This window comes from Poecilia reticulata, linkage group LG23 (genome assembly GCF_000633615.1).
Source record: "Poecilia reticulata strain Guanapo linkage group LG23, Guppy_female_1.0+MT, whole genome shotgun sequence".
Taxonomy (NCBI): domain Eukaryota; kingdom Metazoa; phylum Chordata; class Actinopteri; order Cyprinodontiformes; family Poeciliidae; genus Poecilia; species Poecilia reticulata.
In genome coordinates this window covers 11337925-11351236 of record NC_024353.1, presented here as the reverse complement: position 1 = coordinate 11351236, position 13312 = coordinate 11337925, and the positions used below count along the sequence as shown (strand labels likewise).

General features: G+C 38.9%; 2 protein-coding genes across 12 annotated transcripts in view; one reads left to right on the top strand and one right to left on the bottom strand.

Moving 5' to 3' along the window:
* pphln1 (periphilin 1) overlaps nucleotides 1-13312 on the bottom strand; it is a 78041-nt gene that overhangs the window by 8806 nt on the left and 55923 nt on the right. For 3 of the 11 annotated variants that reach the window (XM_008400990.1, XM_008401001.2, XM_008400999.1), the window contains exons 1-10: nucleotides 9676-9761; nucleotides 9080-9119; nucleotides 7165-7229; nucleotides 6783-6995; nucleotides 6506-6567; nucleotides 5650-5766; nucleotides 5162-5340; nucleotides 4532-4615; nucleotides 3692-3727; nucleotides 2108-2163 (exon numbers count right to left, since the gene is read on the bottom strand). In XM_008400990.1, the coding sequence (XP_008399212.1) occupies nucleotides 2108-2163; nucleotides 3692-3727; nucleotides 4532-4615; nucleotides 5162-5340; nucleotides 5650-5766; nucleotides 6506-6567; nucleotides 6783-6995; nucleotides 7165-7229; nucleotide 9080 (813 nt within the window). In that variant the 5' untranslated portion in view covers nucleotides 9081-9119; nucleotides 9676-9761. Of the gene's footprint in view, nucleotides 1-2107; nucleotides 2164-3691; nucleotides 3728-4531; nucleotides 4616-5161; nucleotides 5341-5649; nucleotides 5767-6505; nucleotides 6568-6782; nucleotides 6996-7164; nucleotides 7230-9079; nucleotides 9120-9376; nucleotides 9593-9675; nucleotides 9762-13312 lie in introns of those variants that run through there. The other 8 variants (XM_008400993.1, XM_008400992.2, XM_008400991.2 and 5 more) reach the window with 8 other exon arrangements.
* zcrb1 (zinc finger CCHC-type and RNA binding motif 1) lies at nucleotides 9756-12434 on the top strand. Its single transcript, XM_008400989.1, has 8 exons — nucleotides 9756-9864; nucleotides 9974-10067; nucleotides 10191-10219; nucleotides 10922-11033; nucleotides 11132-11239; nucleotides 11314-11423; nucleotides 11521-11596; nucleotides 12187-12434. Exons 2-8 carry the CDS (start codon nucleotides 9984-9986, stop codon nucleotides 12328-12330), a joined length of 663 nt encoding a protein of 220 aa, XP_008399211.1. The 5' UTR covers nucleotides 9756-9864; nucleotides 9974-9983; the 3' UTR covers nucleotides 12331-12434.

Genomic DNA, 13312 nt, shown 5'->3' with positions numbered 1-13312 from the left:
ACCCAGCTGTTTGTGTCGTTTCTTTTTTATACTTCCAACTAAATACGTTCTTGCAAAACGCACACAGTCCTCTCGGTTTTTAAAACTCTCTCTCGCTTTGTCCCAAAAAATGAAAAAGCAGCTTTTGATTGTGGCTGTGGTAGACCAGACCTCTTCTGAACTGGTTCAGTGAAACCACAACACCATTGTGACCATAATAGAGCCGTTTCATTGGGTTTTTGATTAAAGTAAACTCACCACAGACTTGTAAAAACGCTACAAGTCAACTTCACTTTAGAGAAATGAGGTCGGCGCTGCAAAAGCAGTTTGGGGCAACGTTTTCGGAACGGCAAAAGGAAATTAAATGACTAAAGGCCAACCAGTGTGGGTCCCATTGCAGATATAAGTTGTTTTTTTTTTACCTATAGAATGATTATTTTCTCTTACTGTACACGGAATATTGTTTAATTGAGATGTTTAGAGCAGCATTTTTTTTTAAGTGTTTTGCTAATATTTTCACTACAAAAGCTACAAGGAGAAGATCACGGTGGGATGCAAACAGTAAATGGAATAGTTTGAGCTCTTTTGCGCATAAAATTCTTTCATATCGTTATCAGTCAACAGATTTTCCCCACTTGAGCTGTTCATGTCTGCAGTTTTAAACATGAACTTCTTAGATGCTTTTCTGAATCATGTTCTCATTGCCCGGCCTGTCAGTGTAGGTTTGCAGTTGTGCCATACTGTTTTCATTTTGGGATAATGAGAGATTTTAAAATGTCTGCAGCTTGAGATACTGTTGGATAATTTAACCTTGCTTTAACCTTCACCGTTTTCTCTGACCCATAATGCCGTGATGATGCCATTAGTTCACTGATGTTCTCTAACAAGCCTCCAAAACCCTGTAAAAAACTGGATCTGCTGAGATTAAATGATACTCAAGTTTATAGTTGCTAATTTTATTTAGTGGTATCCAAGTAAAGTGGGCTCAACACAAATGCACATCACACTTTCATCCACATGCCAATTTCTGTTTGTCAACCAGATAATTTCTGCTTCTGCAAAGGATAGTACACAGAATTTATTGCATAAATTAAGTGCATCCTTATGTTTTAATTCCCTTCTAATTTGGTAAAAAATAAAAGTCAAGTACTCCTAAAAAAACCAGAAGACCAATACTGATTCACAGAACAACATTTTGGTCGCAAAAATTGTTCAATTCCAACACTGAACAACCTACGTAACTTACAGGAATAAACTCTGAAGTGATTAACAAGCAATTCTTTCGGAGCATTTACATTTTTTGGTCAAGATCTGAATGAGGCGTAAAATACAGAAGCCTCTCAAATTCAAGTCCGCAGCGTTGCTTGCGGGACTCGACATCGACACCTCGAAAAAAATCGAAACGTCCAATAGACACACTCTTGATCTGAATAAGGAAACGATTGTTCAGTGTAAACAGCGTAAACACATCTTAATGAGCTCTGCTGGGACTCCGCTGTCTTTGCGGTCAAGATCATGTGATAAAGTTATGACTCGGGCTACTGACTTAACCCCTTGCTTCTGGGTGGCCTCCTCTATACACACACACACACACACACACACAAACACACACAGCTCCCTAATCGCAATCACATCTGATCTTATTTACCCTCCTCTGCGCAGCTGAAGATGGATGGCATGAGCAAAACAAACTACTATTTACAATTTGGGCAGGAGCTGTACACAGGGCAACACTAAAAGTAGTTTTTAAAAACTTGGTCAACACTTGAGCCACTTTCCTCTGCCGTTATCAGTCCATCTGACTGAAGTCTGCTTATACCACAGATAAACACAGTGCAGGCCTGATGGCTTTTTATGCTGCGGCTGAACGCTGCTTTAAAAGCCATTAGCATGCTTCAGTGGGACTGAACGCTTACAGCGAGGATGGGATTTAAGAAGTTCCAGATGCACCCTGCCGGTCGACGTCAAAGGCAGAGAGCAGGGCGACCGATTAATAAAGTTGTTTAGAGCTGCTGCGCAAGCAAATTTAAACCCAAGTTGGTTGTTTGTTAAAAACAACAAAGGGTTCTTATGCTCCACTTCCCTCGAAATATCTTTAAATTTAAGCAGACGTTCCTTTGTTGCTCACCTTGTTTGATGTCGCACTCTGTGGGGAGCCTTCTCGTGACAAGCCAGGAATTTTGTCTGCAATTTTAGGGAAAACAAAGAAGAAAGAGAACAAAGGACTGATACATTGAGCTTTAAAATGGGGGCAAACATGAAACATTATCCACCAGAAAAAGGAGCTTTGGGAAAGCGGTTGGAAAAAAAAAAAGTGATGAGAAGCTGGGATTCTACGACGGAAATGGAGAGCAAGAAAAAGGAACGTAGCTTTCATAGCTAAAACACAGCAACCCGTTGACTGTGGTCACCAGTCAAGCTCTTTAGTATAGTTTTTTTTCCCTTCTTTTCTCGCATTTAAATCATTTAAGTTTTCTGGGTCAATTAAAAAAACACTAAAGTAAACCCTTGGCGCCCAGGAAAGAAACATAAAAATACGCCAGTGGAAACACCAGCTTCAGGAATATCCATCAGACACGCTACACCCTCTTCCCACTGCTTCCCCCGAGCATGAGCTGGTGGCATCTTTACGAGCCCTGACAGACGGAACGACAGAAACGAGGAGAGGGGCTTCCTGCAGGACACGTTAGAAACGCTTTCTGTCAACTCGAGTTACTCGGATTTAACCGTTTCATTTTCCATTCAGTTTGTACTGGAAACCGCATCTCTTGACTTTCTGGGATTAGTGCGACTGATTAGAGAAATATTGTGGGATGAAAGGAAATGTGTATTTTATTTTATTTAGACTTTTCTTTCCAACAAGTGCTTTTGCAAGAATAGTTGTATTCTTTCAGAGKTTTTGCCCCTTTTCTTGTAGAGGATAAGAAACATGCAATGGACAGTGTACTGGTCAGAGGAATTTGAACTGTGTGACATGCATTTAAAACTATGTGTGGTGGAAACCCAAAGATGCAAAGCACCTTGAATACAGTAGCTGTGAAGCAAGACAGTGGCAGCATTGAGCTGCAGAACAGTGAAGCTTGAACTAGGATGGAGTAAAGTACAGGGCAATCGTAGGAAACTTTGTGTTTGTCTACCACAAAAAAATCCCAATGAGATATCCTGGGATTTGTGAATCTGTAAAATAAAAAGTGGAAAGGTTCCAGGCTGCACAGTGGCGCAGTTGGTAGAGCTGTTGCCTTGCAGCAAGAAGGTTCTGGGTTCGATTCCCCGCCCCGGTCTTTCTGCATGGAGTTTGCAGGTTCTCCCTGTGCATACGTGGGTTTTCTCCGGGTACTCCAGTTTCCTCCCACAGTCCAAAATCATGACTGTCAGGTTAATTGGCCTCTCCAAATTGCCCCTAGGTGTGAATGTGTGTGTGCATGGTTGTTTGTCCTGTGTGTCTCTGTGTTGCCCTGCGACAGACTGGCAACCTGTCCAGGGTGAACCCYGCCTATCGCCCGAAACGTTAGCTGGCGGTGGGCACCAGCAACCCTCCCAACCCCATTAAGGGACAAGGTTGCAAGAAAATGGATGGATGGATGGATGGATGGATGGATGGAAAGCACAATTAAACTGCTAAACTGGGATTTCTTGCATTAGACATCAGTAATAATTTTAATAAAAGTCCATGCCAAGTTGGTCATCAACAACTAGACTGAACTTTACTTACCAATAATCTTGGATTCAGTACAAGTTTCTTCATACCCTGCAGGAAGACCAAACCGTAAAATCACTAAGCCGAGGACAATAACTGGGGCATCCAACATGAAAAACACAAAACTATGACCCGGTCCCTTTAATGGAAGGTTTAGTCACGTTTCTCCGCCTTAAGGTCATTTTATCATGCACCCCCTACCAGTTAAATCATTACCAAAACACACCATTATTGTTCTGCAATGTAAAGAAAGCACCTATACTAATAAACCAAAGACTTATTTCACAGGGGAAAGCTCAAGGTGAGATGGAAAGCACAGGATAGAACCAGCTCTCAGAGTAAATTGGAAAGTTAAAGGTTTGAAGGCAACAACAAAAAAAAAAAAAATCATGCAGCACATAAAGAGATACCTTAGCACTTTCATGTGTTTTACATTAGATCTATCGGTGGGTAAAATGTGTGAATTCTGTCAAAAAAAACAAAAAAACAAACTCTACTATGAATTAAAACTATTGTAACAACGACAGCAAATGATTAGGAACAATGAAATGTGCTAATGTACCTCACTAAACAAGATGAGATGACTTCCTTATTCTAATTAATGATTACTCCCCCACTAGGTTATTGTATATTTAAAACTCATGAGACAACTTGCTTAAGACCTGGGTGAAACATATACTAGTTTCTGGGTTGGCGTTTTAACTTTAAATGTTTACACTAAATGTCCCGATTCCAGAATGTCTTTTAATTTGTTTAACTTTGAAGCAGTCCTCATCGTGTTTTGTGCACAACAAGGATGCAAAAGAAAGGACATCACCCAGGTCCAAGCTCGGTCACGTGAGTTGGTGTACAGACCCAAAATGTCATGTCCGCTCTGAGGGAAGAGCGCCCCCCAGAGGTGCTCAGAAACACCTGTGTGACTCTCTGGACCGTCCAAATCTGGAAAAGCCAATCATCCAGATTGTCAGTCAAAGACACAGAATGAGGTGAGGCAAACAAAAGAAATGGAAAACAATGGATTCTGTTTAATGATGCCTACATGGATTCAATCTTTTTGAAAATGTAATTTGATCTCTAATGAAAATGCTTGACATGCTTATGGTGAATGGATTTTTTGAAGGACTTGGTCCAATAACTAAATATTTAGTAGCTTGAGTTCCAGAGAACGAAATATCAAAGCAAAGTAATGAAATACTGGGAAGCAGAAAGGAAATATCAGTTTTCAATACTTTTACAAAGAAACTTAAATAAAATCTGAAAACAACGTTGAATTTTCTTTCCTTTTCACAGTACGAAACTACGCAAGTGTTGGTTCATCACAAAAAACCCCAACAAACTATTGTAAAATATGAAAACGTTCAAGATTTATTAACATCTTGAAAAGAATTGTAAATGGCTCCTCAAGCTATTTATGACCCCGATTTCAAAAAGTTTTAAAATATACAAATAAAAAAAACAAAACAATAATGCATGTTTTGTACATACTCTTGCCTTGCTGTGTGGAAAAAGGCAGGCTCTTCGCCCTGTCCGGTGAGTAGCCTCTGCTGCTCACGCTGGAGCCGGAGCGACTGTGAGGGGAGCGGGCCACCTCGCGGCGGACAGGGGAGCGTTCTCTTAGGGGAGGAAACAGGGCTGCCTTCCTCCTGTAAGGATCCCTGTCCTCACTGGAAGAATGAGAAACGCATATTAGTTTTATATTTGTCGTATTCCAACATTTCAAGTGGAAACTGGAAAATTGTTCTCGTTTGATATCAGATTCGGTGATTTGCCGCAATTTCTGTTCACAGTTCCATTTAGGCAAAAACGCAGTGCAAAGTCGCCATCTAGCGTTTACTATGATGTACTGAACTTCATTTTGGATTAAAATATTGAACCATCTATCCTATATGTTGCGTCTTCAGCCTCTAGTGACTTTCTAAAATTAGTCTGAGACGGACATAAGACACGGATGCCCAGGTCGGTGATTTTCATACCCTCTGTCCAGGTTGCGGATGGCTTGCACTAATGTGTCTTCCCCGCTTTCTGGGAGCGATCTGGCAGCTGGATAAACGCCCTGGCTTCTCACGCTGGGAGGTGGAGGTACACGAGCACTGAGGGGAGAAAATATAAATTACATTAATTAATAAAAGCACCGATAAGTGGTTGAAAAACTAAGACGATTTTTTAAAATGAAATATATGAAACAAGTCCGGATTTTTATCCTGCCTCGTTTTAATTAGTTAATTTCACTGAATATTATTAAATGATTTGTGGCAGCAATTAAAATTGTACGGCGTTTAAAGAATAATGTAAACAGTTTTTCTGCAGTGCCAGTTCATTCACTTGTATATTTTTTAATCTTCTCCGTTATTACAAAGTATAAATATTTTATTTTAATTAAAAACATAATAGAAGCCGTTGTGCTAAAACACTAAGGGAAGGAAATACAAATAACTTATTTATAGAAAAGTTCTGGAGGCTGAGAGGAATGTTTGGAGTTCCCTCCTGTTCCTGTTGCCCTTAGCAACTTGATCTTCGATAAAGTGAGAACAATTGAAGGACTTTTAGATTCTTTGACGTCAAACTAAAGTTCCCTAAATTATATGACCATTGCTGTGTGAGCCAATGTGTAATAACGGGTGATCAATGAAATTTTAGAGCATTGGTATTCATGATCAACTCATCATTGTGGTGCAGAAATGAGGTTTTTAGATGGAAAATTCACAAAATGTGCTCACCATTTCAATACTCTAATTCAAAACAGGCCGGCGTACTGAATGAAATCCTGGCAAACAACCTTAGACTTTAGCACAAAAAAAAAAGAGAAAAAAAGAAAAGAGAAATAATTACCCAAACTCCAAAGATCGTCCCGCATGAGGGTCTTCTCTCGGTACTCTGTATGGAAAGTCTTCCTACAAAAAAGTTTTGAAAAATACAAATAATGAAAAAAGAAATGCTGTAAATTAAGGTCTAGTTTGTATGCAATTTAATTTTCATCAAGACTTGAAGGTAGAACGACGGCACATAAAGACACTAATGCCAACCTCAATAATGTAACATTTGATCAAAGCAAACATTGATATAGTAAAGCAAAAAAGAATGAACAAAGGGATCGTCTTATTTTTACCCTTCGTGCTGGTGGGATTGCTCTGCGCTCAGGAAAGTGGTGGCCCTCCACTTGGTAGCCCCTCTGATCGTCGTGGAAACCTCGAGGGCCGCCTCCATTCGGGTAAAAACGGGGCCCTCCTTCATATTCGTACCCGCCTCGACTGTACTCGTCCTCCGGTCTGCCAAACGGGCCTCTCCTCTCGACGGCTCCGGCTGCCCTTGGATACGGACCCTGCGCAGAAGCGTGGAAAGTAAGAATTCTTGGAAAAGAATAAATAATTAAGTACATCTTTTGTTGTCTAAAAAATGCTTTTGTTGGAACAAACAAAGCTTGCGACGCCTGCTCCGAATGAAAAGGGCAAAAATTAAACATTTAAAAAAGCAAGCCTCTACACACTTACTGGTCTTTCTTGAATAAAGCGGTCTTCATACACATCCCGTATACTTCTGTCTCTTCTGTATGTCACTGTCAAGAGACAACAACATAAAGACATTGCAAAATTTCAGAAGGGGAACTTGCATTGCATAGATGTGTAACAGAGTGAAATGTGTCAGGCATTTAATTCTTGTAATTTTGATGATGATGGCTTAGAGATAATAAAAATAATAAAACTAAATCAGCAGCTTCGAAAATTAGGATATTACTTAAGATCAGCGAAAAATGATCATTTACTGCATCAGCGGCGGGAGGTGGTCAGCCTGTGGTTCTGCTGAAGTGTCACAGCAGCTCAGGTTGCTTTGAAATCATCCTTCAGGTCATCTGGCTTGGTGCAGATGACCTGAGGTATTGTCCTTCTGACAATACCTCAAACTCTATATGGGGTTCAGGTCAGACCTGCCGCTGGTCAGTCAGACTCGGTGACACCCTGCTGTCTGCACCTCCTTCAGGTGCCATTCCCTACCACTGCGAGGAATGGAAGTCAGCATTTCTTTGTCAACAGAGACACACCAATACTTCTTGGTAAATGGCTGCATTGATTGGACTTTAGAAAACGGAGTGGACCAACACCAGCAGACTGAATGGCAACCCCAACAACTGACTGTGGAAACCTCACTCCGGATTTGAAGCAATGTGGATTCTGTGATTGTCCACTTATTCTCTAGATTCAGAGTTTGATTTGCAAATTAAATGCAACGATCAATGCTTCTGTCATATTTGGTTTAGATGCTACTTCACACAAATACAGCCATCATCTCCACTCTTTCTATAAATATGATACTGCACTCTGAACAACCAACTTCTTTAGCCATGACTTTGCGGCTTACCCTCCTTGTAGACTGCGCCACAGACTATTTCCAGAATACCTGTCAAGTCAGCAGTCTTCCTCATGTTTGTGTAGCCTGCTAACCCACAAAGAGACCATCTGAAAACGTTTGCAGGCGTTTTGAGTAAATTAGATTAGGATATGAAATGAGTTTCTAATATAGAACAGATAAATTATTTATTTTAAATACTTTAAAACACTTTTGTTACTTTATAAATCACTGAAAGGTTTAGCACAACAGTACATTAAAGAGCTGCTCTTGCCGCATCAACCTTCCAGACCACCAGGGTCTTCTAGTTCTGGCCTGCTCTGCGTCTCCAGAACCAAACACAGAGAAGCAACAATCAGAATGTATGCGCCACAAATCTGGAACAAACTTCCAGAAAACTGCAAAACAGCTGAAGCTCCTTTAAATCGAGCCTAAAAACCTGCCAGTTTAAAGTTGCTTTTGAACCATAATAAATGAAACACTGACCAGCATATTTGATGTGTACTATTTTGGTGATGGCACTCATCAAAATGCATTTCTTGTTCAATTGTTGACTGCATGGTGTTTTCTTCATCACTTTTCGTTTTTAGTATGCAAAGCACCTTGAACCGCATTGCTGCTGAAAATAACCCGCAAATAAACTTGATTGATTGATTAACTTCTCCACAATATTCTAATCTTCCAACATAACATTAGTTTTGACTATCAGTTTGCCATAACCATCAAAAGTACAAAAAAAATGATAACACTTGACAGAATTCTCTCCATGTGTATTCAATCCGTAGAATTTATGAGTTGTACTTTGCGAATGATGTGACAAAATACAGAACTTTATTACAACATCACCACCGGTAGTTGTACTGTTACCAGATTCCCCAGCCTGCTCCACAACAATGCAACACTTTGCTCGTCTATTACATAAAATAGAATTTACATGTGTACAAGTTTGTAGTAGTATTTTTGATAAAACGAAGAAGACGGAGATTGTGAAATGCAACCCTCGTTTTGTTTACTTGTCCCTTAAATGGTGCCTCTACTATAAAGGCTTGGTTGGTTACTTACTTTTCAAGTTTGCTGCTTTTCGGGAAATACGACCTTCAATCTGTGGAGAGATTTTCAATGGCATAAATGGAATAGCTAAACATTTCTGAAGAAAGCATGCACAAATCTTTATCTGAAAATAAAAACATAAGTTGACAGAACGTTTTATAACACAGCAAAAAAAAAAAACACGAATGCAAGATAATTCAATGTGAAGCTTATAAAGTGTTATTTTACCACAAAAACATCTAGTTTCTGTTTAACTTGACCGATTTCGTTTGGACTTGTTGTCCTAGAATATCGTAAAGAACACCTCACCTTTGCCCTGTTAGCTTCGACAGCGATTTGTTATCACAACACTGTTGGTTTTAATGTATTAAATACACCAACTCAATGCAGAATAAAAGATAAATTAGAGCTAACTCGGCTAACCAGTCTGTGCAGCAAACATTCGCACGTTTTGCTTGACGTTAAGTGCAGGTTAGCTTTCAGTCACTAGCGCATAAATTACCCAAAACAAATATTTACAGCACTTCTGGTCGGGTACAACCAACCGTATTTTAAAAAGCAAGTAAAAAAGCAATTTCTCAGAGCGGAAAATATCAAAATAGTCTCACCTCTTATCACCGTTTAGCTAGCCTAGCCTTTCAGAGTTGCTACACAAGACGTATTTATTAGGACGAATGCGTCATCAAGCTGCGACGAGCAGGCAGCGTTTTGTTTCTGTTAGCTTCGTTATTTAGAAACACAACGATTTTCTTGTTTTGACATAAACAAACTGCGATTTATTAGTGGCATCCACATAGGTAAGTCTTGCATTGAACTCACTTGCGTGCACAAAGCCACATGACAACATTGAATTCAAATTGATAAGTGATTATGTTCTTTTTTTTTATGATTGTTTCGCATCAACAGTCTGTCCACTATGAGTGGGGGTTTAGCTCCAAGCAAAAGCACAGTTTATGTATCAAATCTACCATTCTCTCTGACAAACAGCGACCTGCACAAGGTAATCTGACTTTTTTTGAAAATCATTCTATGCAAAGAGTCTTAGTACGGTTAAAATCTACATATTTTAATCAATTAATATGTCCGTTTTTGTAAACTAACATACATACCTGGGTCATTGCAGTTATTCACAAAGTATGGAAAAGTTGTAAAGTAAGTATTGGCTTTTTTGTATTTTGTTTCATAACCATTCCACACATGAATTGAAATGCTATGTTAATTTCAACATTTTATTTTAAATTAAATATAGGGCACTTAAATATAGATTTTCCCTGCATGAAATTACCAAATTCAAAGTTTTTAAAAGGCTATCCTGAAGAAAAACAAATGAATAATAATTCTGTTTTGCTTGTACTTGGTAGTACCATGAGTTTGGAGCCAAATGCCTTGCAACACAAGGCACCTCAAAGAAACCAAAAAATTGGATAGACTATGAAAACCTGGTCTGTTCATCTGTATGCTTCTTTCTTTTTGACTGCCAAATGTTTTTGACTAGTCAGAAAACAGAAAAATTATGACCTTATGTTTGTTTGTTTTTTTTGTTTTTTAGTAACTTGAATGTTAATTTGATGAATGCAGGCTTCCCTGACCTCCGTTGTTACTTGTTTGATGTCACCAGATGCATTTACACTTGGACGCTTCTGGCAAAAACATTAAGTTAGGCGTTTAGCTTGAATACATAACAATTTACATAATTGTAGCAAAAGAGCAACAAAAAAAACCCCACTATGAAATAGTACTGTATAGCCAACAAAATATATTTGAGTTCAAGTTGGATTGATTTTTCAGAAAAGTCTGGCTTGTAGCGTTAGAAAATATTTAATCTGCTCACAATTTCTGTGCTGTTTATTCCAGGGTTACAATAGTTAAGGATAAATTCACCCGACAGAGTAAAGGAGTGGCGTTTGTCCTCTTCTTGGACAGAGAAGCGGCTCACAATTGTGCACGAGCAGTGAACAACAAACAGGTAAACAACACTGAATGACTGCTTGCATAAACTACAGGGTTCTGTCAACGTTTCTTTAATACGTTAACTGCATAAAGGACATTTCTTTATCCTCCCAGTTATTTGGCAGAACGGTTAAAGCCAGCATCGCTATAGACAACGGGCGAGCAGCAGAGTTTATAAGGCGACGGAACTACACGGACAAGACCAAATGTTATGAATGTGGGGTGAGTGAACACGCAACTTTGGGAAAGGCGGACTTGTAGGAACGCACTTTGTAAATTCAACCTATGCATCACAGGAAACGGGACATCTGAGCTATGCATGTCCTAATAACCTGCTTGGCGAGAGGGAACCGCCAAAAAAGAAAGAAAAGAAGAAGAAGAAAAGGCCTCAACAACCTGAGCATATGTAGGAATTGTATTATAGTGAATAACCGTATTTTTTGTATAACTTGGTATAGATATTATTTTTTTTATACATCTATATACATATACATTTCTTTTAGTGAAGAATATGAAGAAAGTGAAGAGGAGGGAGAAGACCCTGCCCTGGACAGCTTAAGCCAAGCCATAGCTTTTCAGGTAATTCTCAGCATTGCCATATGTGTAACATATTTATACTTAGCATGTGTATAACCAAAGTCTCTTGCTAGATTTGCTTCAGTTAAAATCTTACCATAATTTAAGTACGGCCAAAAGACAGAAAAATATGCAGAAAGCTTAAAGAAGTCCCATTTGCAGATTACCACAACCTATGTGGAAGAAGGTTCTCTGGTCAGATCAGACCAAACTTGAACTTTCTGGCCTACATACAAAGCAAGTGGTGCAGAAAAAAAATCATACTGTGCCTCACCCTCAAAGTAGGAACCATTCGTTCCTACAGTGAAACACGATGGATTCTTTTGTCCAGAAAGTTGGAGTTCATGGATGGTGCTAAGAACTGGCCAATCTCAGAAGGAAGCTATATTTAGAGACAGCAAAAACTTTAAATTCCAAAAATCACGTCACATTGCCCTACCAAAGTTTGGGACCTTCCCACAAAGTCACCAATCAAACATTTGAGCATACCAGCATTTATGTGGTGCAAGAATTACAAAACTATTGATGAAAAGACATTTCTACAACAGAGCTTATGTCAACTAACAAACTGTGTTTCTGGGGCATCTCTCCAGCAAGCTCACATGGAGGAAGAGGAGAAGAAAAAAAAAAGGCAAGCGGAAGAGGACAATGCCCATGCCTCGACATCCTCAGACTCTAAGAAACCGAGGATTAAAAAGAGCGCATACTTCAGTGACGAAGAGGAACTGAGTGACTAATGCACAGACTTTTAAACCGCATACATATTTATCAAATTGTTTTCTGGTGAAGTCATGTTCCATGTTCTTCAAATATTTTCTTAATAAAACTAGCTTTGCTTATGTGTGTGTGTACCGTACATATTTATTGCTGTTGGGGTCGGGTGCTAATTAAAAGTTTAATTCATATGGGGAATGGAAGAAAGATATATTTCTTAACACTTTGGCTGAACCGACCATGAAGAAAAAATTTCAAAATGCTTTTCAGTTGGCAAATTAGCCCAGTTGCTTTAGAACTTGAAACAGGAACAAGGTTAAGAATTTAATTCAGAAGAAAGTGGAACATGCCGTTTGCACTTTTCAATTATGTAGTTCTGTTAATCGTGAGGATATTCAATAACATATTTCAGATTGGAATAGTACATCACACCAATAAAAAACTAATACACAAATGTATGCTTATGAAAAGCAAAACCTTAAAGGTTGTTTTCAAAAGGCATTTTTAATCCAACAACTCATAAATTATTGAATATGGATTATAGATGCAGAGTGACATAAATGTTTATTTTGTTACCCGTCATGAATTACATACATAGAAAATAAAACGAATCACTTTCTCAGAAAATTTGAGTATTACATAAAAACAACGAGAAGGATGCAGACATGTCTCACTTCTATAAGAATTACTCACTAATTCTGCAAACTCAGTGATATAAAACATTTATTTATTGGAAAGTTTAGTGGAAGGCAAAATTCAGGTAGACAGACGTATAACAAAACAGTAATAACTGTACTTGGCTCGACTCCACACATCGATGTGTCAAGGACAAGCTGTAATGGTTCCATTTCTTGTTTTCAGCCTTGAACCAGAGACAATATCTGACGCATCTTATCTGAGCTAAAGAGAAAAGTGACTGAATTGTTTAGCTGTCCAGTGTTTCCAGTTGAATGAAAATTCTGCATTTTAAGTTGGAAATCAACCCAATCTCCTCCATGCCATGCT

Bases quoted from the DNA above. Each gene is read 5' to 3' on its own strand.
- zcrb1 (XM_008400989.1), top strand. From the start codon at position 9,984: ATGAGTGGGGGTTTAGCTCCAAGCAAAAGCACAGTTTATGTATCAAAT. The intron at 11,034-11,131 runs GTAAACAACACT...TTATCCTCCCAG, and splicing joins GAGCAGTGAACAACAAACAG to TTATTTGGCAGAACGGTTAA. The intron at 11,597-12,186 runs GTAATTCTCAGC...GCATCTCTCCAG, and splicing joins GCCAAGCCATAGCTTTTCAG to CAAGCTCACATGGAGGAAGA.